General features: G+C 41.6%; 1 protein-coding gene across 1 annotated transcript in view; it reads right to left on the reverse strand.

Moving 5' to 3' along the window:
• Positions 1-11,712: 11,712 nt before the first annotated feature.
• LOC144506155 (T-cell immunoreceptor with Ig and ITIM domains-like) overlaps positions 11,713-26,276 on the reverse strand; it is a 38,427-nt gene continuing 23,863 nt past the window's right edge. Inside the window, exons 3-4 of the mRNA XM_078231995.1 lie at positions 16,349-16,458; positions 11,713-13,796 (exon numbers count right to left, since the gene is read on the reverse strand). Coding sequence (XP_078088121.1) covers positions 13,617-13,796; positions 16,349-16,458 — 290 coding nt within the window. The 3' untranslated portion in view covers positions 11,713-13,616. The remainder of the gene's footprint in view (positions 13,797-16,348; positions 16,459-26,276) is intronic.

The raw sequence follows: 26,276 nt of genomic DNA on the forward strand, positions 1-26,276 counted from the left end.
GATAGCAGGAGAAACCAGTTTCTTACACCTCAAGATACTCACAGACAAGAGCACTCACCAACACAGAGAAAAAGGTATACAACAATTGAGAATAAGCATTAGCAGCAGCATGGGTGTGCATGAAGTTCTCTAATTAGGTGTTGGGATTAAGGTTTAAAAACTGAGTCAAGCCTTTGCTTTGTTGTCTTAACCTAAAGGAGATGCATAAAATCCCTACAGTGCAGAAGAAGGTCATTTGGCCCATCAAGTCGGCATTGACCACAATCCCACACAGGCCCTATCCCCTTAACCCCATGTATTTACCCTGCTATACCCCCTGACACTATGGGGCAATTTAGCATAGCCAATCAACCTCACCCACACATCTTGGACTGTGGGAGGAAATTGGAGCACCTGGAGGAAAGCTATGCAGACATGAAGAGAACGTGCAAATTCCGCACATACAGTCACCCAAGGCCAGAATTGAACCCGGGTCCCTGGCGCTGTGAGGCAGCATTGCTAACCACTGTGCCACCCTATTGCAAAAATGCTACCTAGAATTCAACATTTCCGAATCAGCCTAATGAGATATGATTTTTTTTTTTACTGAGTATATTCAAGGGTACTACCAGACAACAGCAGATGCACTATCAAGAATATCAATAAAGGGATTTAATCTGGAAGATTAAAAGAGGAAATGGAAGCATATACTATTACCAAACACACCAGCCATTGAGAAAAGATCATCAGAGATTTAACAAACGCAACAACAGGATGACAAATGCATCCAAATACATGACTACTTCCAGAGGGGATGGCTAGATTACACTCACTACAAGCCAATACTACACAATTACTTTGAACAGAGAAAACATCTCACAATCTATGATGGTTTCTTTATTTTTAATGACAGCCTAGTCCTCCCTGAGACACTTCATGTCAAAATTGTCCAAATGAATACACCAAAGTCACTAGGGGAAAACAAAATGTTAAGCAAGAATCCAGCAGTCAGTCTGATGGCCAAGGATCAGTCCATCTACTGGAACTAATCTTGAATTGCCTCGTGTACAATGACAAAGCAACAACAACTGAACTACTGACATCTCCACTTTTCCTTCGAGGCTATGGCAGCACCTGGCAATGGGTTTAGTTGGGTTTAAAAGCAGAGTTTTCATCAACATCATTATTGCTTACTACTCCAGTTAATTTGAAGTGAGTAGACTCACAGCACCATGGCAGAGACAGCCAATACATCACTAAGAAGAATATTCATGCACATGGCATCCCAGACATTGTGATGTCAGACATCTCTGTTTATTAATGAGCTGTTCTACAAATTTGTGCCGAAAAATAGTTTCATACGGGTGACTAGCTCACCTAGATATCCTCAGTTGAATGGAAAAGCAGAAAGAGAAGTTTGAACAATCAAGGAATTGATGAAAAAGAATAAAACTATTAACTTAGTCCTTCTCAATTACCGAACTTCGGTAAAAGTTTGGTCCCCAGACTTGTTGATGGGAAGACAGCTGCAAACATAGCTTCCAGCTCTACAACAAAAACTACAACATAACATTAGCTCAGAAAATTACTAAAGAATTAAAAAGTGTGAGAAACAACAAAGACACATTCAAGCTTGTAACTTCAACTTCAGGCACAGAGTACGAGACTTAAAATTGCTGCAGCCTGGGGAGAGAATGTGAATATGGAGCTAAAAAGGCATAACAATAGCAAGAGGTCCACAATCATAAGATTGTGATGGATCAGGGAAATAGAAGGAGAAACCAGTGTCTTTGTCTCTTTGGAAAAATAAGCCAATAGAAACTTGGGCTTACTATTCAAATCCTGATGGAGATGGGGAATAAGAAAAAAGGCACAACTCTACAGCTAACCAGGAGAAGGACACTCATATCAAATGAAGGTAGAGGGCAGAACATTCTTGATCTTAGAGTTCAGAATAAGATCGTGGGGATTAATCAGGTCACTCAGAAACTAAATCTGTGAAGTCTGAGACTGTGAGGGGAGATGTAGGAGTGTGTTTATAATTGGGATAAGGGCTGGAGGGTGGGTTGGGGGTAATGTAGAGCAAAGGGTTAGCATCAGGAGCACCCGATACTGATGTAACTACTGATCTAACTATGATGCAATGTCACATGTAACAGATCTGGAGAGAAGGAGAAATCAAAACTTGCGTAGATTTACTGAGATATACATAGAGCTGTAAATAAATAATGTTTTTATGAACTGCAGTCTTGCGTAGCTTTCTTAGGGAAATAGTCAATAGAACACCATCTAGACCCCAAAACACAAGACAAAACAATAACCACAATCCAGTACTCTGTTTAGTAAATTTTGTTTCGCTCTCTCTATATCAAGTATAATTAACTTTAGATAGGGAAACCAAGATAATGTACAGCACGCCAGGTGTCGCCACACCAAGGTCTCTACAATGATAAAACGTCTTCACGCTTATCTTTTAATCTTTTTGTAGCAAAAGCTAACATAGCATTTGTCTTCTAACCTGTTTGCTGTACTTGCATAAACTTCTGTGATTGGTGTTCAAGGACACCAAAGTCCATCTAAACACCAAAATTTCTCATTGAGGGGAGTTGGAAGATTGGTGGGGTAAAGATGGGCAGGGAGATTAGTAATTCCAATTTACATCCTCACCCTGCCCCCCCCCCCCCCCCCCTTGCAATTGCTGCCCTTGTTCTACAAGGTGGTAGAATTCACGGGTTTGGAAGGTGCTGTCGAAGAAACCTTCATGATGCTGCAGTGTATCTTGTAGACTGTATATATGCTGCTGCCACGATGCTTTGGTGGTGGAGGGAGTGAGCATTTAAGGTGGTGGATGGGATGCCAGGCAAGTGGGTTGCTTTGCCTTGGATAGTATCGATCTTCCTGAGTGTTGTTAAAGCTGCCCTCATCTAGGCAAGTGGAGAGTATTCCATCACACTCCTGACTTGCATCTTATAGGTAGTGGACACGCATTGGAGAGTCAGGAAGTGAGTTACTCTCCACATCATTCCCAACCTCTGGCTTTCTCTTGTAGCACCAGTATTTATATGGCTGGCCCAGTTCAGTTTCTGGTCAATGGTAACCCCGCAGGATGTTGCTAGTGAAGGATCAGCAATGATAATGTAATTGAATGTAAAGGGGAAATGATTAGATTCTCTGTTGTTGAGGATGATTATTGCTTGGCAATGGTTTGATGAGCCTGTTACTTGCTACTTACCAACCCAAGCCTGGATATTGTCCAGGTTTTGCTGCATATGGACACAGATTGCTTCAGTATCTGAGTTGGCAGGAATGTTGCTAAATGTTGTGCAATCATCGGTAAACAGTGTGGAATTCAGCGATGGTGATGCTATTCAATACCAAGGGACGATAGTTAAGTTCCCTCTTGTTAATGGTGAACATTGTCTGGCACTTGTGTGGCATGAATGTTCCTTGCCACTTATCAGCACAAGCCTAAATGTTTTCCAGGCTTGGCTGTATATGGACATGGACTGCTTCAGAATCTGAGGAATCGCAAATGATACTGAACAATGTCCAAACATCAGTGAACATCCCCACTTCTGACCTTAAGTGGAGGGAAGGCCATTGTGGACGTAATTGAAGATAACTGGGTCCAGGACACAGCTGTGTAAACATATTGGCTGGAATTCTCCAGCCATTCACATCAGGATTCTTGGGCCCTGTCAGCAGTGCACCCCTGCCTGCGGGTTTCCCACTGGCGGGTGCCATCAGTGGGAATTCCATTGACAGCGGCGGGACCAGAGAATCCTGCCACTAGCAAACAATACGCCACCTCCTGCCAGTGGGAAACATGTGGCTGGTAGGCCAGAGAATCTCGCCCAATCGGTATTCATTTATTAGGAATAGGCACATAAGATCAGTTATGCATAGGTATAAAGCTTGAAGACATCAGAGCTGTGTGTCTTAGTCCTGCTCAAAGCAAAAATGAAATGAAGACTGGATCACATGTCATATTTCCTTCTCGTGATGTGATGTTGATATCCCTTGAAGGCATAGTGCAGCACCCCTTTTCTTTTTGAAGTTACTTTATAACTATATACAACAGATGTTCATGTTTAGTTACCACTAAATAAGTCCATAACATTGAATCCACGAGTCACGAAAGGGTAAAGGTAATTTGCTGGTGTACCCAGATATTCTGATGGTAACCTTGTCTGCAGGCCTCTTTAGTTGCTCTGTCTTCTGAGATTGTCAGTTTTAGATGTTTTTCCTGGTTGCATTTGAGATCCTTTCCTAGATACAATGAGACTGTATTGTGGTTGAGGAAATGGAATGGGTCTGATTTGTCCTCGGTTATGCTTTTATGTGTAATGACTTAATCACAACTCAGGCTCATTTCTCATCTATTAGGGGACATCTATTTTCTCCATTCACTAATTTTGCCAAAAAGGTAAGGATAAGTCTGAAATATGATTCCCTGCTTTATATACCTGTTTACATCTATACCAAAATTAACAATTTTCAAGATACAACCAGAAACGCTTTAATATATTCATGTTATACAACAAATTCCTACTGCCAAGTTATGCTGTTATGTGTAGTGTTTCATTAAAATTCTAGTTACCATGAATAGCTTGGCTAAGTGTGAGCAGCCATGCCTGACGGTTTCCAGAAGCATGCACTTAATGAAGATTGGAACCTATGGATGGTACATCATAAAACATGGTAATTCACTCTGACTATTACATTTTTTATGGGATAAAACAATTAAGAATTTATACTTGGTTATTTAAAGTACAGAATCAAAGAAAATACATTTTGCCTTAGTTGAACTTCATTTTTGTGAGTATTCAATATTTCACCAAGTTTGTCAGATATGTGTCAATGACTATGATTGGAAATGCAGTCCATTTTACTGAATTATTAATTTTGGGGATTTACTTGATGAAAATAACTTTGATTCAAAAAGAAACAAAGTTGTGTATTTGCCACATGTGTTAGAAAACTTGCAACCAGCAGAATTGCTGACTGATCTATTTGTTATTTCAAAGAAGAGACTCGGTCAAATTTTAAAAATGGCAGGCTGTAACATAGTACATTATATGTAGTGATGAAATGTCCTGTACAATCCTCACATTGACTGTTTGTGGGCAGTTATCTAATACACTTGCTGTCACAAATGTGTGTGGAATGTAGACCATCATGATTCATGCAACCAGTTCAAACACACAGCTTCTTCTTCAACAGAGATGCTGCCTCACTTGCGTTTTCCCACACAATTAGCTGCTCCACAGTTTGTCTCCATTAATGAAACCAATTTTAAGAACAAAGGTTTCCAAAAAAGTGACATAAAAGAGACCCAAATCTGAACTATAGGTACTTATATTAGTTGACTCACCAGCAGAGTATTATTACTTCACGATCTTCACAACAGCCGCATGTCATCAGCATTATTTATTCATTGGATTTGGGCACTGCTGTCTAGACAAGCATTTATTGCCCATCCCTAATTGCCCTTGAACTGAGGGGCTTGCTGGGCCATTTCAAAGGGCATTTAAGAGTCAAATACAATATTGTGGATCTGGAATCGCATGTAGTCCAGACCAGGTAAAGATGGCAGATTTCCTTCACTCGAGATTCGTGAACCAGATGGGTTTTTAAGATAATTGACAATGGTTTCATGGTTATCATTAGACTTTTAATTCCAGATTTTTATTGAATTCAAATTTCACCTTCTGCCAAGGTGAGATTTGAATCCAGGTCTCTGGATTACTAGTTCAGTGACAATATCACTACGCCACCTCCTCCCCACATGGTACTGTTACACAATCCCAACTACTTTTTTTTCCAGAAGCACAAATGGATGAACAGAGTCACAGAACTACCAGTTAGCTTTTTACAGAAGATTAAAACATTTATTAAACATGAAGCAATTGACGATAACACAATACTCCTTCACCCCACCTATATCTTCACAAATGTACACAGATTTTAAGGATGACACAGGTTACAAAACATATATTGTGCTATAACATTCTCAGTAAGTGCACAGTCCCAATAAACCAATAGGCCAACTGTGGCCACACACACCCCAGTCTGAAAGAAAGTGGCAGATGCCACTCAATACAATGCCTGTAGATTTCTCATCAAACTCCCCCACTCACTCTAGATGATTATTACACTGAGCCAAATGACCTCATTGGAACTCTAGGCCGCGATTCTCCCATCACGACCTGCAACTTTTCTGGCGGATCATTGTGGGAGATGCGTGTCGCCGGCCTTGTTCTGGGATTTGCGCATGTGCCGGGCACGCGTGTGCATCTCCCAGAGCCAGAGAACAGTCGCCGGTCAGACCACGCTGGAAGCCAGTGGGTAGGCAGGTAAGTAATTTGAATCTTTTAAAAATGTATTTTAAATATGTTTACAATGTGATTATCGGGATCTTTCAAGTCCCGATTGAATTTCCCACCCCGCCAGGAGTACTTCATTCCAGCAGGATTCAGACTAGCTCCCCATGTTCCGGGAACAAGCGGGAGACCCTGCCGGAATGAAGGGGGGAGCAATTGGGGCCCCCCAGGGGTTGGGTGGTGAGGGGATGGTGCGTCCTGGGCATGGACATCCTGGCAGTGCCAGCCTGTGCCCCCTGACACTGCCCAAGAGGCAAAGTGCCCATGCCCAGGGGGCACCTTGGCACTGCCCACCAGGCATCGGGCAGTGCCAAGGGGGTGGGACCTATTGTGGGCAGGGCCTGGGGCGATCGGTGGGGATGGGGGTTCCTGCTGCTACTCTGCAGACAGGATCAGTTTGGGATCAAGGGAGGGCAGCATTTGAGGTGGGCTGGGGGGCTGGCTTGCTGGGGGAGGACCTGACCCCCTGGGGGGGTCAGTGGGGGGCAGGGGTCTGCCGGATTGAGGAGGGGGGGGCGGATCACCACTGCTGGGGGAGGTGGGCTGTACATCGGGGTGCTCTGGGACAGGGGTGGTCAGGACTGGCTTGGGAATTGTGGGGGCCGCAATTGGGCCGTGGAGGGACTGGGGGGGGGGGGCAGCACTATGGGAGTCCTGGGCTGGCCAGCAATCGAGCTGGCCAGCAATGGGGGAGTCTGACAGATCGGGACCACTGCGCATACGTAGAGTTCCAGAACTGTCAGACTCTGGTGCGAATAGACCCCGCCCCCCTGGGTTTTTAATGATATTCACAACTGGGACCTCTGCAGTGCACAGAGCGTAGAGATTCGGGTGACAAGCTGAACTGAGAAAACAGTCGGGATCTAGAACAGTTTTCCCGCCAATTCAGCACTTTTGGGAGAATTGCAGCCCTAATTTCCACACGAGTTTTCCAAACTCCACACTTGACAACATATATCTTCAAATCTTATCCTAGATATTCCTTTCTCTCAGATACTTCACCACAGATCCACTTCCAGGATTTTGATCCCTTCCTTCGATATTCCTCTGCTTTGAATTGCTGTGTGCATTCAAGCTTCCAAACAATCTCTCAGGTTCTCGGGTACCCAGCCATGCCATCAGAGCACCACTACTTCACAGGCTGTAATAAGGTCACCAACCTTCGGAATACTTCATATACCTGGCTTTTCGCTAGTCAACGTCACCAAGTCTGCACCTTTCAACTCTGTCTTTAACTGGAGGCTCTGCTCCACTCACTTCCTTTAACTTCAGTGAACAGTACCTTGTTCAAATTCCAGTTCTTTTTGTCCCTTTGACTTCAACTTCTTGGGACCTCTTTTCCCATTCCCTGGTTTCTAGAACTACCTGGTCTTTAGTTTCTTGGTGTTGTTTTGCTTTTTGCAGCTTGAAATAGTCCAGATCTATTTGGACTTGCTGTACAATGGTTTCAATGTTGATGTTTTATCTCCTACATACTATTTTTGCAATGCCGCATATCTTTCTTCACATCTTCAACCACAGTATTGTTTCTCTCACTGGCTGTTAATTCAACCCTAATCACACAGCCCAGTGTGAGCTCTGCTGCTTAATGAAGCTGGATCTCCATTAAAAAAATGTGCAACTAGAAAAGCTCTGACCATCGATTTGAAAATCACTATGGCACTGTACCTCCAACCCCTTCAAACTTCCAATCCACCACTGGTGGCGTGTGATATTAGTCAGACCTCAGGCCCGCAATTTCTCAAACCAGATAAGACTTTTTCTGCTTGGAGTAAAATTCTTGTCACTTTTTGCATGAAAAAGTATTCACATCATGAGAGAACACAACCATTTTTATGAGGTTATCTGTTTCCTCAAAGTATAGGCCTTTCTGGAATATATCTAGCCAATGATGATGAACAATAAGACCTTCAACCCATCAAACTCTAGTTTTTTATTGAGCACAAATCCACCCTGGTAAAGATACAAAGGTATTTAAACATGTAGTCCCACATCCTGACATTCACAACACAGTAAGAAGTCTCACAACACCAGGTTAAAGTCCAACAGGTTTATGTGGTAGCACAAACCACAAGCTTTCAGAGCGCTGCTCCTTCATCAGGTGAGTGACTCACTTGATGAAGTGAGTGACTCACTTGATGAAGTGAGTGACTCACCTGATGAAGGAGCAGCGCTCTGAAAGCTTGTGGTTTGTGCTACCACATAAACCTGTGGGACTTTAACCTGGTGTTGTGAGACCACATAAACCTGTGGGACTTTAACCTGGTGTTGTGAGACTTCTTACTGTGCTTACTCCAGTCCAACGCCGGCAACTCCACATCATTCACAACACACATAGCATATAAAATAAGGGGGCAGAATTTTCCATTTTTGGCAGCGTGCTGGCTGCACAGCTGGTTTTTCTCGTCACATTTTGCAGCACTCTATAATGAAGAAATCTCCCAGCCTGGCCCACGCCATCACCCTAGCTGGGCAGGACTAGACCAGCTCCACAGAGAGCAGAGTGCCCTTTAAAAAGGGCCAAAATTGCAGCAAATAAGTCATACGGTAGGTATACTTTGTCAAATTTAAGATTCGATGATAAAAGGTTAAAAATGGAGAGTTCACTGTTTATGAGTCCATCGCTGAGGTAGAATCTTTTTATAGTGGTCTTGGAATTCTAGTGGAATTGAGACAGACATATACTGCAATTTCTGGAGACAATCTCTTTTAAATCATGACATATCTTTTCTAATCGTCAATGCAATCGTATCACGTGTTCCTTTTGACTATCTCTGTAGTCGCTTCCAAGATGTATTAGAGAAAGTGTCTTTAATATGAGAGATGGTGTTACTATGCCATTGGCAGTTTTCTTCCAGAATTTTTTTTAAACAGCTTGGGTGTTTTAACAAAATACATTTCAAAATGGTTATTCTGGTCACATGGCCTCTCTCCCCATTGCGATGTCAGAAGATAATTTATCAGCTCATGTCCGGACAGACCTTAGATATTGCTATGTCCTAGGTGATTAGTTTCTTTAATGTACCGGCCATTAGCTGCTGAATGATTCATACCCCATCTTGATGAGATAGGAAGAATGCCCTCTAAATAACTATTGTCCTGGTAGACTTTCTGGGTGGGATTTTCTGGCCACGCTCGCCCCAAGACCGGAAAGTTCCACCCAAGGTCAACGGACCCTTTGCAAGAGAATTGTAGCGGGTGGGGCAGGATGGGAAAATTCCACTCTCTGTCTGTACTTGAAATGTAGCTTTATAGAAATGCAAATGGTAAGAATTCTGTGGTTTCGGTTCATCTTTTGAAGTAGTTTTTAACATCAGCAGATGAGAAATTCTGTGGGAAGTTGTCTTGGCATGTATTAATTTTAATTAATTTGGAACCTTCCAGAAAAAGTCCCATTTGTCATATCAGACAGATCAGGTGACCTGTGGCAGCTATCTTAAGTCAGTGTTTTGTTTGTTTAAAAGTCCTTTTAAAATAATTCACTAAGTATTTGACTAGCCAATGAAATTGACGATTAATATCAGACATGCACACATGGGGAGGCAATGGCCTCGCGATATTAATCCAGAAACTCAGCTAATGTTCCGGGTTCGAATCCTGCCATGGCAGGTGGTTGAATTCGAATTCAACAAAAAAATAATCTGGAATTAAGAATCTACTGATGACCATGAAACCATTGTCAATTGTCAGAAAATCCCATCTGGTTCACTAATGTCCTTTAGTGAAGGAAATCTGCTGCTTTTGCCTGGTCTGGCCTACATATGACTCCAGAGCCACAGCAATCTGGTTGATTCTGAACAAGGGAAACTAGGGATGGGCAATAAATGCTGACCAGCCAGTGATGCCCATGTCCCACAAATTAGTAAAAAAATAATCATGACAATGGCTACAGAACAGTTTGAGGAGCCATAGGTACCAGTAACAAAACATCCATCAGTCCACTGAAGTAAAGGAAACTTTTTCCATTGGCAGTTACCATGTTATAACTGGTGGAAACAATGATGTGTACAGACTTTCCATTATTCAGCCAACTTTGATGGTTATCTTCAGATCAAAGAATATCTTTCTCATTTACTTTCCTGACCTATGTAGATAGGAGACAGCAATAACAGAACTGGTCATCTCTTTGCATGATTTCTTCAGATGCAGTTGAATGGGAGGCATCAGCCTCAAAATAGTAACCTCTCAAATCTACCTCTCTTCTTACAACAGATGCAGAATTTTCATTGTCAGTTTTATTACTTGTTCTAGACCTCACCTTTGTGCAGGCGGAAAGCTAATCGTCAACAGCTCTTTTAAGAGATTCTGCACTCAACATTTCCTGCCCTTCTGTTGCTGCAGTGCTCCCATATGCCGGGGAAATTCTGACCGTCTTGACATACATAAACAAAAACTAACTATGGTTTTAACCACAACGAATTAGATCAACCTTCCTAGGTTACATAATATTGAATCTTCATGGTTCTGACTTTGTCCCACGTGGAAGGGAGTTGGATGTCCTCCTCGAGGCATTTTTATTTGTTTTTGTTACCTTTTATTGCCTGTAGAAAGCAGACAGCGCGAGATCAGATGATACAATGATGATTTACAAGTTAGCAGGATCCAAGGTCTCATTTGTCAGCCAACGCCGAGTTAGTACGTAGCCTGCATTTAACAGATGGCTAGAAATCTCCACAGTTGGTTTTTGAATGTGGCATGATGAAGGCCAGCAGATTAAGGAAATATCTCGGAAAATGTAAGGGATTCAGATTCTAGTGAAGGGAGCCACAGTATTAATTAATTGAACTGAGATGTAACATCCTCTAGGAAACTCCTCTCGTAAACTCAGATGCAGATTAAATCAAACTGAGAACTAGATCAGCAAACAGCATAGTCTCGGTCTCAAAGAGCAGGAAAGTGCCATCCTCACTTAAGATATAACTCCAGTTCCAATCTGGGGATTATTTACAGAGCCCCAGAGCTGGTAGCAGCTAATTTCTATCTTGGTTCAGGAGAGTGGACAGTACAAGCTGTCAAATTTTACGGGATATCACATTCTAGTTGTGGCACAGATTATGTAATTATTGCTATCTTATTGTATGTCACTATAAATTATGGATTTTGTAATATTTATTTAAGTTGAATCTCTGTAAAGCTGTCATTCTATCCACAAATATGTTTTGTATGCAATTATGGAACGCTTTCCCTTTCGTTTAGATGACTTGTTTTCTCGAGAGGCCTGTGCATTAGTTTCACTTTGTATTGTGTCTGCCTTTTGAAGTGATGGTCTCAGGAACAGAATGTGTGAATTAAGGCAGTTTAAAACTGTTAATTCATCTGCATAAAATCAAGTAGACGAACAGCCTTTTTTAAATCTGAAATTGTATTAGAGTGTTTTAATGGACACAAAATATTAGCTGAATACAATGCTAATCTTGCCTATTTATGAGAAGCCAGCTTTAAGTACTGTACAGCAATCATTTCATATTTTTAATTGAAGCATGCCATCTAAAATACTTTGATCATTTGAAAACACTACTAATTAAAAAATACACACCAAATTTCAACAACAATTCAAACATTTATGGGAAGTCTAACTGTGCTAAAAGGTGTAGACTGAGATTCCTCGTCAGTCTTCAACAGCCTCACACAAACATTTGGCAATTAAGAGCCAAGGCAATTCAGTGAAAGCTTACAGGGAAATCTTAATAAATTCCTACATCATGGTAGTCTTTGGATCTTGAGAAGTCCTCATAATGCATCTTGTTGTAGCTACTGAAAAACTTTTCCAAAATTATTCTATCTTTTCTATACAGTAAGAATGCAGACCTGACGTGTAGAAAGCAGAGATGTCATAGTTTGTCTCATAGGAAACTAGATGTGCAGCTGTTTGGCAAGAACTGTTAATGTCTCTCCTTTGGACATTTTGCCACTGACTAAGAAATTAGACATAATAATCAAATCCGAGCCAGATTATGAATTCTTGGTGCCTTTGAGCCCTCTACCCAACCACCCCACTGTATACGTTCAGATAGAAAGATCATAGAATCATAAAATCCTTACAGTGTGGAAGGAGACCATTTAGCCCATTAAGCCGGCACCAACAAGAATCCCTCCCTGGTAACCCCATTAATTTACATTGCTAATCCCCCTGACACTAAGGGTCAATTTACCACATCCAATCAACCTAACCCGCACATCTTTGGAGTGTCAGAGGAAACCCACGCAGACACAGGGTCACCCAAGGCTAGAATTGAACCTGGATCCCCAGTGAAGCATCCGTGCTTGCCACTGTGCCACCCACAAGATGTAGTAAACTTCATGAAGAACTAAGTATGTGAAGTGTTTACACCTGCATTAATAATAAAGCAAATCATAAGTATCCTATAATTAAATTGTTTCCATGCAGTTTTTCTGCACCATGGTTTGTGTTTGATCACAGGCCCCATATTTGATTGAGGTGCCTGAGCACAGACCTGTGCTTTAAGTTGTACCTTCAGCAAGTATGCTGCACGATTGTCTATTACACCAGAGTTGCAGCCATGTTTCATGTGCTCTCTCCTTGGCAGTGCAAGATCTTGGTGGGGTGAGGTTGATTGAGAGCCAGGGGGAAAAAAACACTCATGATACATTTAGGCTGAACAAGTCCAGTTCTAGACCAGGGAAGGGCAGGAAATCCAGCCATACTATCTTCAAGACAGAATGAAAAGCCCAAAACTATGGAACTGAAAACAGCACCTCTTAATAAAGATCTGTAGAACACATTAAAGTATAATAATTCCAAGTCTTAATTTCTTCCACATTTGTTTACTTTCTGAAGCAAGACAATAAATGTTTAATCATAAATTCTTTTGTGTATTCTTCATTAATCTGAACTGGTTAATTTATTGCAGCTAATTTCCACACTATTGAAACATTTGCATCATTCTATGATGTACACAACCTGGAAATTACCCTGAAATATATCAAGAGGTGGTGGATCATCTTCACAACAACTTCTTAACTCAGCTGCAATGTTTTTTACATATAAAAATATCATAAGCAATGTTGTTGAACCACAAAATATTTTGAAAGTTGAAGTGCAATACAGTGTCAGCTGGCTCATTTTTACACAATGACATCTTTGAAAATCGAAGTATAATTTGCAACAAGTGTTGAGCTTTCATGTTTTTTCTTTATTTGAGTATTATTCATCACTGCTACCAGTCTTCACCAATGTAAAGCTGTGTGAAATGACGCAGCCTTTTCAAAAACCATGATGTTTTTAGTTCATAGCTAATCGCAAGACAAGCGCTGTAATGAGACGTTCATATAGTTATCGCACATGTCTTCACAATCGCTGTTGGTTGCCATTGGCCCGTTCAGCTGCTGTTTGTTGTCCTGATTATCCGTGTCAGATGTGTTTTTCAGGATTATATTGATTTGGTTTGGTAAATTGACTCTGGACTTCCTCTGCTGCAAAACAGGAAATTCAGATGGAAAAAACATGAATTGATATCTTCATCAAAGTTTTCTGATATAAGCATCACCTGTCTACAAATTAATTTAGGAACACACAAAGGGATGTAGAAATCTAGAATTTTCTTCCTCCAAAAGACTGTGGATGCTGGATTAATTGAAGTATTCAAAAATGAGATTGATATGTTTTTCTCATGATCTGTTTGAATATCTGAACAGACTCAAGGGACTGAATAGTTTTCTCTTTTTTAAAAATCTTTTCCCATCTCAGCCTCACCTCCAATAAAGCATGATGTAATGATGTAACTGCCATTGAAAAGTAACCCCCTGTTGCACGACTGAAACTGTGCTTACCAAAGTCACAAATAACATCCTATGTGACTGTCACAAAGGTAAACTTTTCTTCCGTGTCCTTCTCGATCTCTCTGCAGTCTTTGGCACAACTGAGCACCCCATTCTCCTCCAATGATTCTTCACTGTTGTTTAGATGGATGGGATTGCCCTCACATGGCTCCATCCTTATCTACCAAAGCACAGCTATTGAATCACTTGCAATGGCTTCTCTTCCTGTTCCTGCACTGTTACCTCTGGTGTACCCAAGGATCTATCCTTGATCCCCCACCTATTTCTCATCTACATGCTGATTCTCAGTGACATCATCCAAAGGCAAGGTTAGTATTCATGTTTATGCTCCCGACACCCAGCTCTATCTCACCACCACCTCGCTCGACTCCTCCACCATTTCTTAATTATCAGACTGTATACCCAACATCCAGTGCTGGATAAGCAGAAATTTCGTGCAATTAAATATTAGGAAGATTGAAGCCATTGTTTTCAGTCTCCTATCCAAACTTGGATCTCCAGCTACTGACTCCAACCCCCTCCTTGGCAATAGTCTAAGATTAAGCCAGCTTTGTCACATTTGATCCTGAGATGAGCTTCAACTTCATATCCATGGCATCACGAAAACTGCCTATTTCTCCCTTAGTAATGCCCCTAGACCTTGTCCCTGTCTCGGCTCATCTGCTGCTGAAACCCTCATTCTTATCTTTATTACCTCTAAACTCAACACAGTCCCGGCTGATCTGCCACATTCTACCGTCTGTAAAGTTGAGATTATCCAAAACTCTGTTATTTGTCTCTTAACTTGCAGCGTACAATTCCCTTATCAGCTCTGTGCTCACTGACCTCACTGATTCTTGATAAAGCAACATCTTGACTTTCAAATTCACATCCTGGCATTCAAATCACTTCATGGTCTTGCCTGTTTCTGCTGATGCAGCAGGTGGTGAAGAAGGCAAAGCGTATGTTTGCCTTTGTAGCAAAATAATTTGAATACAGGAGCAGGGATGTCTTGCTGCAGTTATACAGGGCTTTGGTGAGAGACCACACCTGGACTATTGTGTGCAGTTTTGGTCTTCTCATCTGAGGAAGGATGTCCTTGCTATGGAGGGAGTGCACTGAAGGTTTAGCAGACTGATTACTGGAATGGCGGGACTGACGTACGAGGAGAGATTGAGTCAGTTAGGATTATTTTTGCTGGAGTTTGGAGGAATGAGGGGGGGATCTCATAAAAACCTATAAAATTCAAACCTGTCTAGACAGGGTAGATGTAGGAAGGGGAGCCCAGAACCAGGGTTGACAGTCTGAGGATACGGTATAGACCATTTCAGATTGAGATGAGAAGAAATTTCTTCATCCAGAGAGTGGTGAGCCTGTGGAATTCTCTACCACAGATGGTAGTTGAGGCCAAAATATTGTATGTTTTCAGAAAGGGGTTAGATATAGCTCTTGGGGCTAAAGGGATCAAAGGATATCAGGGAAAACAGGAACAGGTTCCTGAGTTGGATGATCAGCCATGATCATAATGAATGGTGGAGCAGGCTCGATGGGCCAAATGGCCTACTTCTGCTCCTATTTTTTATGTTTCTATGTTTTATCTCTGTAATCCCTTCCAGCCCCACAAGGTCCCTCCTCTAATTCTAGCCTCTTTTGCATTTCCAGTAATAAAGTGTTCCACCATTGGTGGCTGTGCTTTCAGATGCTTAGACCCCAGGTTCTGGAATTCCCTCCCTCTCTACCATGCTTCCCTCCTTTAAGGCACTCCTTAATACCCACCTCTTTGATCAAGCTTTTGGTCATCTCATCTAATATCTCCTGATGTGGCTTGCCATGGTTTTATAATGCTCCTTGGAACATTTCATTACATTAAAGATGCTACATAAATGGCTGTTGTTGTTTAATAAAGTTTGTTATCTTGAATGGGATGCATACCTAATCTAGGCTTTTCAGTCTCCAAATAGTGGTTTAATTTGAAGGGTTCTTTTTAAATAGTGAGATTTCTAATAAACCAGAAGAATTGAATATTTAAGAAAATGTTTGAATAACCATAATTCAGTTCAACAATTACATATTAATTAGACAAATGTAAAAACTCTTTGAGGCAACAAACTAAAGAAAACATTTTTATGCTTATTAAATTACTTAATATAGTCCAAAATATCAAATGTATAATTATGTTTAAAGACAGGAATTTTTTTGTTACTTACATGAACATAGCGTAGCAATATAAAAATGATTCCAATGGCTAGCATTGCCAGAACCACACCAATGGTAATGTATGCAGGTAGCTTGGAGGAGCCAGTGGATTTGGTTGGTGCTAGAAAGACATAAATCATGTTTCTTTACACTGTAAATAGCTATCAAATTCAACAATTCCAAGTTTGCATAACAGTGTTGTTAACTCATGCAACCAATGAAGCTTGTGTTTAGACATAAATAGTTATTTCCTGATTTAACTTCATAAAATCCAAGGCACTTGCATCATGCATTGAATTGAAAATGTTGCATTTAAAAGATCTATCGCATTTAAAACAATCGTATATACTTATGTAATGGCTAATCTTGTGTAAAATTTGACCTTGTCAGCAAAACAGAGGTAGTTTTAAGTGATCTATATTTGTATTGCTAAATATTAGAAATCAGGTACAGTTTTAAGTGGGTTTATTTTAGTGTTGCTATGTGAGGAAGGGGAAACCTTTAGTTAGATTTATGTTAGACAAAGAGGTTTACATCTGGGTTTTTTTTTGGTTTTGGTTCAAACTATGCTTCTATTGTGCTAAGAGAAGGTTATGATATGAAAATGCAAACAAGCTGGGAAAAGGATGAAGTCATTGTTTAGTAACCGGAGGCATCTTTAGGGTTCATAAGCTCCTTGAGTTGATTTTGGTTGGATTTATAGCATTTGGAGCTGGGAATTAAGGAGAAAGTAACTCTCACAGCTCTGCTAGAAGCAGAGAAGCCATACAATGGAGTAAGGTGCAAGAAAACAAGTTCCAGGGGAACCAAAGGGCAGTTAGTTCTAGAAGCCAGGGGATGGAAAAGAAGCTCCAGGAATATTGAAGTAAAAAGGTTCTAAGAGGAACTGTCTTTGGGAACAGGATACTGCTTATGAAAGTCAATAAGAGTTTTAACAACACCAAGTTAAAGTCCAACAGGTTTATTTGGTAGCAAATGCCATTAGACCAAATAAACCTGTTGGACTTTAACCTGGTGTTGTTAAAACTCTTACTGTGTTTACCCCAGTCCAACGCCGGCATCTCCACATTATGAAAGTCAAAGTCAGACCTGGGAAGAGGAGAGCTGATGAGTTTGGCTAGACAAGCCACATATCTGAAGCAATCATATGGTTTGATGTCCCTATTTCCGGTGTCTGAAACAATATTATTTTGTTGGGGACTGTATGCCTGTGTTTGCGTAAAAGCATTTAATACAAAGGAAACCTGAAAGGTGAGGTGGAAAACCAAGGTGCTGGATTCCTTGTTAAAAGGTGAAGCAGAAGCTTTGTCCTTGTTAAAAAGTGGAGCAGAAGCTTTGATGGACATGATAGTTGGAGTGCAATTTTAATGCAAACAGCTGATGGAAAGTATCATTTGAAACAAGATTTTAAAGCGTGTGTTTTTGAGAGTGGTGTTTCATTTGCGGAGATCGTGAGAGAAATTCATGGAAGATCAGTTGAGTGGCATCAGCCATTTGGTTTCAGAGTGGGCTGCTAAGTTTGAAAACTACACACATTTGTGAAGCTATGGGGGGATCAAGGGAGTATTGTATCATAATCAAACTTTTCATGGTTAATAAATGTTTCTTTCTAATTAGTGGCCCTGTGACTCGGTTCCTCCATGTTTTATTAAAAAAAGTAAAAGTTACGATCTATGAGCCAGGGTTTCATTCTGGAATTTTCCCATCCAGTATGAACATCAACTGGGATTTTAACAATCCCCAACATCTGACCAAAATCCAAACTCTGTACTTGCTGAAGTCAAACTCGTCCAAGTGCAAACCCATTCATTGATAGCATCATAGAATAGCACACCATCAAAAGTAAGTGTTTAGCTCCTCACGTCTGGGCATGTCAACACGTTTTGTGGAGATTGCCACCTCACTAATGCATACTGCATTCCTACCATTCCCACCCAGTGCATAGATTAATTGCTAAGTTTCCTACATTCCAACAGTGACTACACCTTAATAAAAAACTTCATTGCTGTCAAATACTTTGAGGCATCTGATGATTAAGAAAAGCACCTTCCTGTTCAGTAGCACTCTGAGTTAAGTTCCTTAAGTTCTGAAGTGTGAATGTTTCATGGCGCTTTGTATAATTTAGAATCTTTCTTAAAAGTAGACCATATAGGGAAAAGGAAAAGTATTAAGCATGCAGTTGTGCATATTTCTAAAGAGTGGGTGCTATGGCTAATGACAGTGTGACATTCGCTTGAAAAGATCAGTACCAGCCTTAACTACAGACCTCACAATTTGACATCCTATCTGATTGCATTACTCACACATATAACAAAAGATAGGCAGGAGAGGATTCTTAACTTCTCATTCCCTTGCTGAATATCTTGTCAAGAGTCTTCTCCAAGGTTGTTGGAAAAAGGAGACCACAGAATTGATCAAAGACCAAAGTTGGGTCATCTGTAAGAGTGAATCTCACAGTATCATAGGTAAGTCAGATTCAGCTACGTAAAATATAGTTTTTCACTTGTGTATTACCCATTGATATTTTGTAATATTGACTGTAAACAGCGGTAATCTCTGTGATGCATTATTGAATCTGGTTGCTGCCCTTCTATGTCCATCATCCACCTAAATGCCTCCAATTTATTTTATGTATCATCCCTTGAAATACAGCTAATGTCACATCATGTGGCTGTGCATAATACTTGCTGCACAAATTGGAGACGCAAAACCTGCAAGTCAAAATATATTCAACCATAGACCATAAGATATAGGAGCAGACTTGGGCCATTCAGCCCATCGAGTCTGTTCCGCCATTCAATCATGGCTGATATTCTCATTCCCATTCTCCTGCCTTCTCCCTGTAACCCTTGATCCCCATATTGATCAAGAACCTATCTCTGTCTTAAAGGCAGAGACATGGCTTCCACTGCCCTCTGTGGCAATGAGTTCCATAGATTCACCACCCTCTGGCTGAAGAAATTCCTCCTCATCTCAGTTTTAATGGAGCGTCCCTTCACTCTGAGGTTGTGCCCTTCTAGTCTCTCCTACTAGTAGAAACATCCTCTCCACATCCACTCTACCGAGGCCTTTCAGTATTCTGTAAGTTTCAATAGACCCCCCCTTCATCTTTCTAAACTCCATGGAGTATAGACCCAGACTCCTCAACTGCTCCTCATATGACAAACCCTTAATTCCTGGGATCATTCTTGTGAACCTCTAATTAGCCTCCAAGGCCGGCACATCCTCCTTTAGTTATGGGGCCCAAAATTGAACACACTATTCCAAATGGGATCAGACCAGAGCCTTATACAGCCTTAGCAGTACATCCCTGCCCTCTAGAAATGAATGCTAACATTGAATTTGCCTTCCTAACTGCCAACTGAACATGCATGTTAACTTTGAGAGTCCTGAACTAGGACTCCCAAGTCCCTCTGTGCTTCAGGTTTCAGATGCCTTTCCCCATTTAGAAAATAGTCTGTGCCTCTATTCTTCCTACTAAAGTGCATAACCTCACACTGTCCCACATTGTATTCCGTCTGCCACTTTTATGCCCACTCTCATGGCCTGTCCGTCATTCTGCAGCCTCTGCACTTCCTTAACACTACCTGTCCCTCTACATATCTTTATATCATCCACAAATTTAGCAACCGTGCCCTCAGTTCCATCTTCCAGATCATAGAAACCCTACAGTGCAGAAGGAGGCCATTCGGCCCATCGAGCCTGCACCGACCACAATCCCACCCAGGCCCTACCCCCACATATTTTACCCACTAATCCCTCTAACCTACACATCCCAGGACTCTAAGGGGCAATTTTTTAACCTGGCCAATCAACCTAACCCGCACATCTTTGGACTGTGGGAGGAAACCGGAGCACCCGGAGGAAACCCACGCAGACACGAGGAGAATGTGCAAACTCCACACAGACAGTGACCCGAGCCGGGAATCGAACCCGGGACCCTGGAGCTGTGAAGCAGCAGTGCTAACCACTGTGCTACCGTGCCGCCCTAGATCATTAATATGTGTTGAGAAAAGTTGTGGTCCTAACACTGACCCCTACTGAACACCACTAGTCGCCGGTTGCCATCCTGAAAAGGACTCCCCACTCTCTGTCTTCTGCCTGTCAGCCAATCTTCTATCCATGCCAGTCCTTGCATCTAACATCATTGGCTGTTAGCTTATTTAGCAGCCTCCTGTAAGGCACCTTGTCAAAGACTTTCTGGAAATCCAAATAAATCATGTCAACTGGCTCTCCTTTGTTTAATTTCTTTGTTACTTCCTCAATGAATTCTAACAGATTTGTCAGACATGACCTCCCTTTGACAAAATCGTGCTGACTCAGCCCTACTTAAACTATCCATTTCCAAGTACTGCCTTTCTTACATGTCTTTTCTATCTCCTGATTTATTTTCTGTCCGACATCCTGACTACTTCTAGGGGGCCTGTACATAACTCCCATCAGGGTCTTTTTCCCTTGTGATTCCTCAACTCTACCCTCACAGATTCTATGCCGTATGACCCTATATCACTTCCTGCGAATGATTTAATTTTATTTCTTGCCAACAAGGCAACCTCACCTCCTCCTACCATCTGCCTATCCTTTTGATAGGACACCATATCCTTGGATATTCAGATCCCACCTCTGATCCCCTTGCAGCCACGTCTCTGTGATGCCCACAACATCGTACCCTCCAATTACAATGTGTGCTTCCAGCTCATTTACCTTGTTCCGTATACCGCATGCATTTAGGTACAGCACCCTCAATGCTGTGTTGACTGTTTCGCTTCCCATAGTTGTCCTTTTATCTGCTGTGTCTGAAGTTTTATTCCTTCCAATTTCCATACTCTCTACTCTAAGACTAGTTCTGGATACTTTACCAACTTCTACTGAGCCCTGTCCCCCATTAACTAGTTCAAAGTCCTTGTGATTTCCCTATTTAGCCTTTCCACTAGGGTCCTGGTCCCAGAACAGTTCAGGTGGAGCCTGTCCCATCAGTAAAGTTCTCTCCTGTTCCAATATGATGCCAGTGCCCTATGAAGGTGGATGAAGGGAAGGCGGTGGATGTTGTCTACCTGGATTTCAGCAAGTCCTTTGACAAGGTCCCTCATGGGAGGTTAGTTAGGAAGGTTCAGTCGCTAGGTATACATGGGGAGGTAGTAAATTGGATTAGACACTGGCTCAATGGAAGAAGCCAGAGAGTGGTTGTGGAGGATTGCTTCTCTGAGTGGAGGCCTGTGATTAGTGGTGTGCCGCAGGGATCGGTGTTGGGTCCATTGTTGTTTGTCATCTATATCAATGATCTGGATGATAATGTGGTAAATTGGATCAGCAAGTTTGCTGATGATACAAAGATTGGAGGTGTAGTGGACAGTGAGGAAGGTTTTCAAAGCTTGCAGAGGGATTTGGACCAACTAGAAAAATGGGCTGAAAAATGGCAAATGGAATTTAACGCAGACAAGTGTGAGATATTGCACATTGGAAGGACAAACCAAAGAAGAACGTACAGGGTAAATGGTAGGACTCTGAAGAGTGCAGTTGAACAGAGGGATCTGGAAATACAGGTACAGAATTCCCTAAAAGTGACGTCACAGGTGGATAGGGCCGTAAAGAGTGCCTTTGGTACATTGGCCTTTATAAATCGGAGTATCGAGTATAAAGGCTGGAGTGTTATGGTAATATATAAGGCATTGGTGAGGCCGAATTTGGAGTATTGTGTACAGTTTTGGTCACCTAGTTACAGGAAGGATGTAAATAAGGTTGAAAGAGTGCAGAGAAGGTTCACAAGGATGTTGCCGGGACTTGAGAAGCTGAGTTACAGAGAGAGATTGAATAGGTTGGGACTTTATTCCCTGGAGGGTAGAAGATTGAGGGGAGATTTGATAGAGGTGTATAAGATTTTGATGGTTATAGATAGAGTGAATGCAAGCAGGCTTTTTCCGCTGAGGCTAGGGGAGAAAAAAACCAGGGGGCATGGGTTAAGGGTGAAAGGAGAAAAGTTTAGAGGGAATATTAGGGGGGGCTTCTTCACGCAGAGAGTGGTGGGAGTGTGGAATGAGCTGCCAGATAAAGTGGTAACATTTAAGAAAAACTTGGATGGGTTCATGGATGTGAGGGGTGTGGAGGGATATGGTCCAAGTGCAGGTCAGTGGGACTAGGCAAAAAATGGTTCGGCACAGACAAGAAGGGCCAAAAGGCCTGTTTCTGAGCTGTAATTTTCTATGGTTCTATGGTTTTCTAAATGGAACCCCTTTTTCTCACTCCTTTAGCCACATGTTTACCTCCCTAATCATCTTCTCTCTTTGCCAATTCGCACGTGGCTCGGATAATAATCCAGAGATTATAACCCTTGAGGACCTGTTCTTTAATTTGGTTCCTAGTTCCTGATATTCCCCGAATAGACCATCCTGCCTACTCGTGCCAGTGTTGTTTATCCCAACATGGACTACAACAATGGGATCTTCCCCTTCCCACACCAATTTCCTTTCAAGCCGATTAGAGATGCCCGTACCCTGACACCGGGTAGGCAACATACCATGTGAGACTCTTTACCCTGCTTACAAAGAATGCTATTTGTCTTCTGAATTGTGGAATTGCCTACCACTACCACTCTTCTTTTTGCTCCCCCCTTTTTAATGACCTCCTGTACCACGGTGCAGTCGTCAGTTAGTTCCTCCTCCCTATAATCATTTTCCTCATCCACACAGGAAGCAAGTACCTTGTACCTGTTGGACGAGGCAAGAACTGAGTCTCCTCCATTGATAGAGTTGGGTTAAGATTACAGAAGAGTGGATCACCAGTACAGGCATGGTGAGCTGAACGCACCTTTCTGTGATTCTATTTCTAAAGTTTACCACATCCTCTCACTTCCATTAGAGAGTATTGTCAATAATATGAATTTTGTTATTAGACAAGGAAGTGGAGAAAGGTGTTCTGTGTGGTTTCTCTGTTTTCATTTGTGGTGAACCTCATGGCAAGTGAGCTGCGCATTACAATCATTCACCTTTACATAACTTCATACTTTTTGTTACTTCTTAAATTCAACTTTTTATTTTGGTATACTTCATTAATTTTTGATATGGCCAGGTTTTTTATTTAAATCCTGCTGGCATATTTTATTTGCTGTACCGAAGTTCATTTTAAAAGATCATTATCATTTTCTAGTCAATTCTCATTAAACTGCAAGTGAAGAAATGAATTATAATTGAGTTTCCCTCGAATACTTTTGATTGGTATAAATTACTGAAAATCAGTTTACAAATGCAGGTCATATTTTCTCGAAAATGAAACATATGCACTATTGTTTGCTATGATGAGAATAGTCTACCACTGGGTTAGAAATCACCTCACACCTAGTTTGTACCATGATCTCTATTGTAATGACCAAAGGCAGTAAATATTACATTATCAAAAATTGTGTTTAGGTTTAATTTAAAAGTCCTTTCAAATGAGTAAGGGGAAAGTAGTGTAGCGGTAATGTTATTGGATGAGTAATCCAGAGGCCCCTGACTAATACTCTGGATTCAAATCCCACAATGGCCGCTGGTGAAAATGTAATTAAATGAATAACTTTGACATCAAGGCCACATTTGACCGAAAGTGGTATCATGGAACCCCGAAAAAATTGAAGTCAGTGGGAATTGGGGAAAATCTTCCACTGGTTGGAGCCATTCCAGGCACATGGAAGATGGTTGTGGTTGTTAGATGCCAGTCATCTCAGTCACAGGACATTGCTGCAGGAGTTCCTCAGGGGAATGTCCTCAGCCCAACTATCTTTAGCTGCTTCATCAATGATCTTCTTTCCATCATAAGGTCATTGATGAAAGCACAATGTTCAGCTCCATTCGTAATTCCTCAGGTACCGAAGCAGTCTATGTCCATATGCAGATTGATGTGGACAACATTCCGGCTTCAGCTGATAAGTGACAAATAAAATTCATGCCACACAAGTGCCAGGCAAGACCATCTAAATCTGACCATCTAAATCTAACCATCTGCTCTTGATATTTAACATCATATATTCCACTGAATCCTTCACCATCAATATTCTGGCAGTTACCAAATTCTGTCCACCATCTACAAGGCACAAGTCAAGAGTGTGATAGAATACTCTCTCCGCTTGCCTGAATGACTGCAGCTCAACAGTACTTGAAATTCAACACCATTCTGGACAAAACAGTCTGCTCGATTGGCATTGCATCCACTGAATTCACTCCCCCCACCATTAGCACACAGTGACAGCAGTGTCTACATATTCCAGATGCAATGTAAGATCTGCCAAGCCACCTTCAAAGGCATCTTCCAAATCCATGACCTCTACCTCTAGATGGATACGAGCAAGAGATGTTAGCACTGACAATTCCCACCCCCTCCCCCGCCCCACCCAAGCCACGCGTCATCTTAACTTAGAATCTTTTGCCATTCCTTCATCTGGAACTTCCTTCCTGACAGCCCACAGATTGACTTTGGGGTTTAAGAAGGCAGCTTAGCTGCGCCTTCTCAAAATAAATTATGGATGGGCAACAAATGCTGATCTTGCCAGCGAAGAGCACGTGCCATGGAATAAAAATAAATTCTGGGCCAAAAAGATTGAGGGACATTGCAGGGACATAAATCTCATCATCGCAAGGGTTCTGACACTATTAATTAGCAGCCCTAATGCTATGTGGCGAATTCAATTGGAAATTAATTTTTAAATAGAGCCTTCGTGAAATTAACAGGGAGATTGGGTGAGGTGTTGTTTTCAGTGAGGTTAACAGTAACTTTCGGTGATTCACTATTCATGGGGTATCTCCTCCTCGCCGTAAGTTGCTGGACGGTTTACACATTAATAACAGGGAGCCCATTAAACTTTCCATTTCTTTGCAAAATCTAGGCCAATTAATTTGACTACTACTAATTAAAACTTCAAGGAGAAATTGCCCAGTCACCAAAAGAAAATTATTTCTGATTATAGCACAAAGAAATTTAGTTGACTCAATGAATATAACAAACCTGGCCAGATTTATGTATTTACTGTTCCTTTGATACAGATGCTGCAGAATTATTTTTGCCTATATCTGTCTGAGACCATTTTCTAAAACACATTTATGTTGATATGATAGATGTTTTATCTTTTCTAAAAATTGTGATCTTATACATTGCTTGTTCTGCCACATAGATAGAAATCAAGGGTGAGAAATTTCTCTTTCAGCTTTTTGGACAGGACTGCATCAAGAGACAGGTGCCTGTGCAGGCATCAACAGAGTGTCCTAGAAGCCTGTGAATCAAATGGCTGACATGATGCCTCTATAAGAGATTCACCAGGATGTTGGTTGGGATGGAACATTTAAGTTATAAAGAGGGGCTGGTTAGACTTGGGTAGTTTTGTCTTGGATTAGGTGGGCAGGTCAAGGCCTTTCATGCATTGGTGCAGATTTGATGGGCTAAAGAGCCTCTTCTGCACTGTAGTATTCTGTGATTCTATGATGCCAAAGTTTAAAATTTGGACCATGTCGGTCCCAGCAACATTTTAATTTGTTACTCCTCAAACAACAAATTACAAAATGGGACCTACTCTAGCATTGTTTAATGAGCCATGTGTTCAAATTGCTGATAAGGCCCTTTTTAAGACTTCCTCTTTGAGCAAGGTACTCTGGAGTGTTTTGAACTTGTTGCACAGTTTTGCTGAATCCTCACAGGGGGGGGCAGAAGACCAGCCAACCTGTCCATACAAATGCTGCTACATATATGGGGGCAATAGGTCAGTGCCTCTGAGTCTGCAGAACCAAAGAGACATGGAGAAAACACTGAAGAGAGGGCAAGCTCTGCCCGATGCCCAGTGCCAACTTGGAGCTGGATGTCTGAAAGCAAGAGCTCAGAAGGAGAAGGTTGGCCTGAGAGAAGTGAGGCAGGATGGGGACAAGAGGTTCACGGTTGCACTATCAAAAACTTTCTTAATATGCCAGTTGGCAAGATGAG

The sequence above is a fragment of the Mustelus asterias genome, chromosome 17, assembly GCF_964213995.1.
Source record: "Mustelus asterias chromosome 17, sMusAst1.hap1.1, whole genome shotgun sequence".
Taxonomy (NCBI): domain Eukaryota; kingdom Metazoa; phylum Chordata; class Chondrichthyes; order Carcharhiniformes; family Triakidae; genus Mustelus; species Mustelus asterias.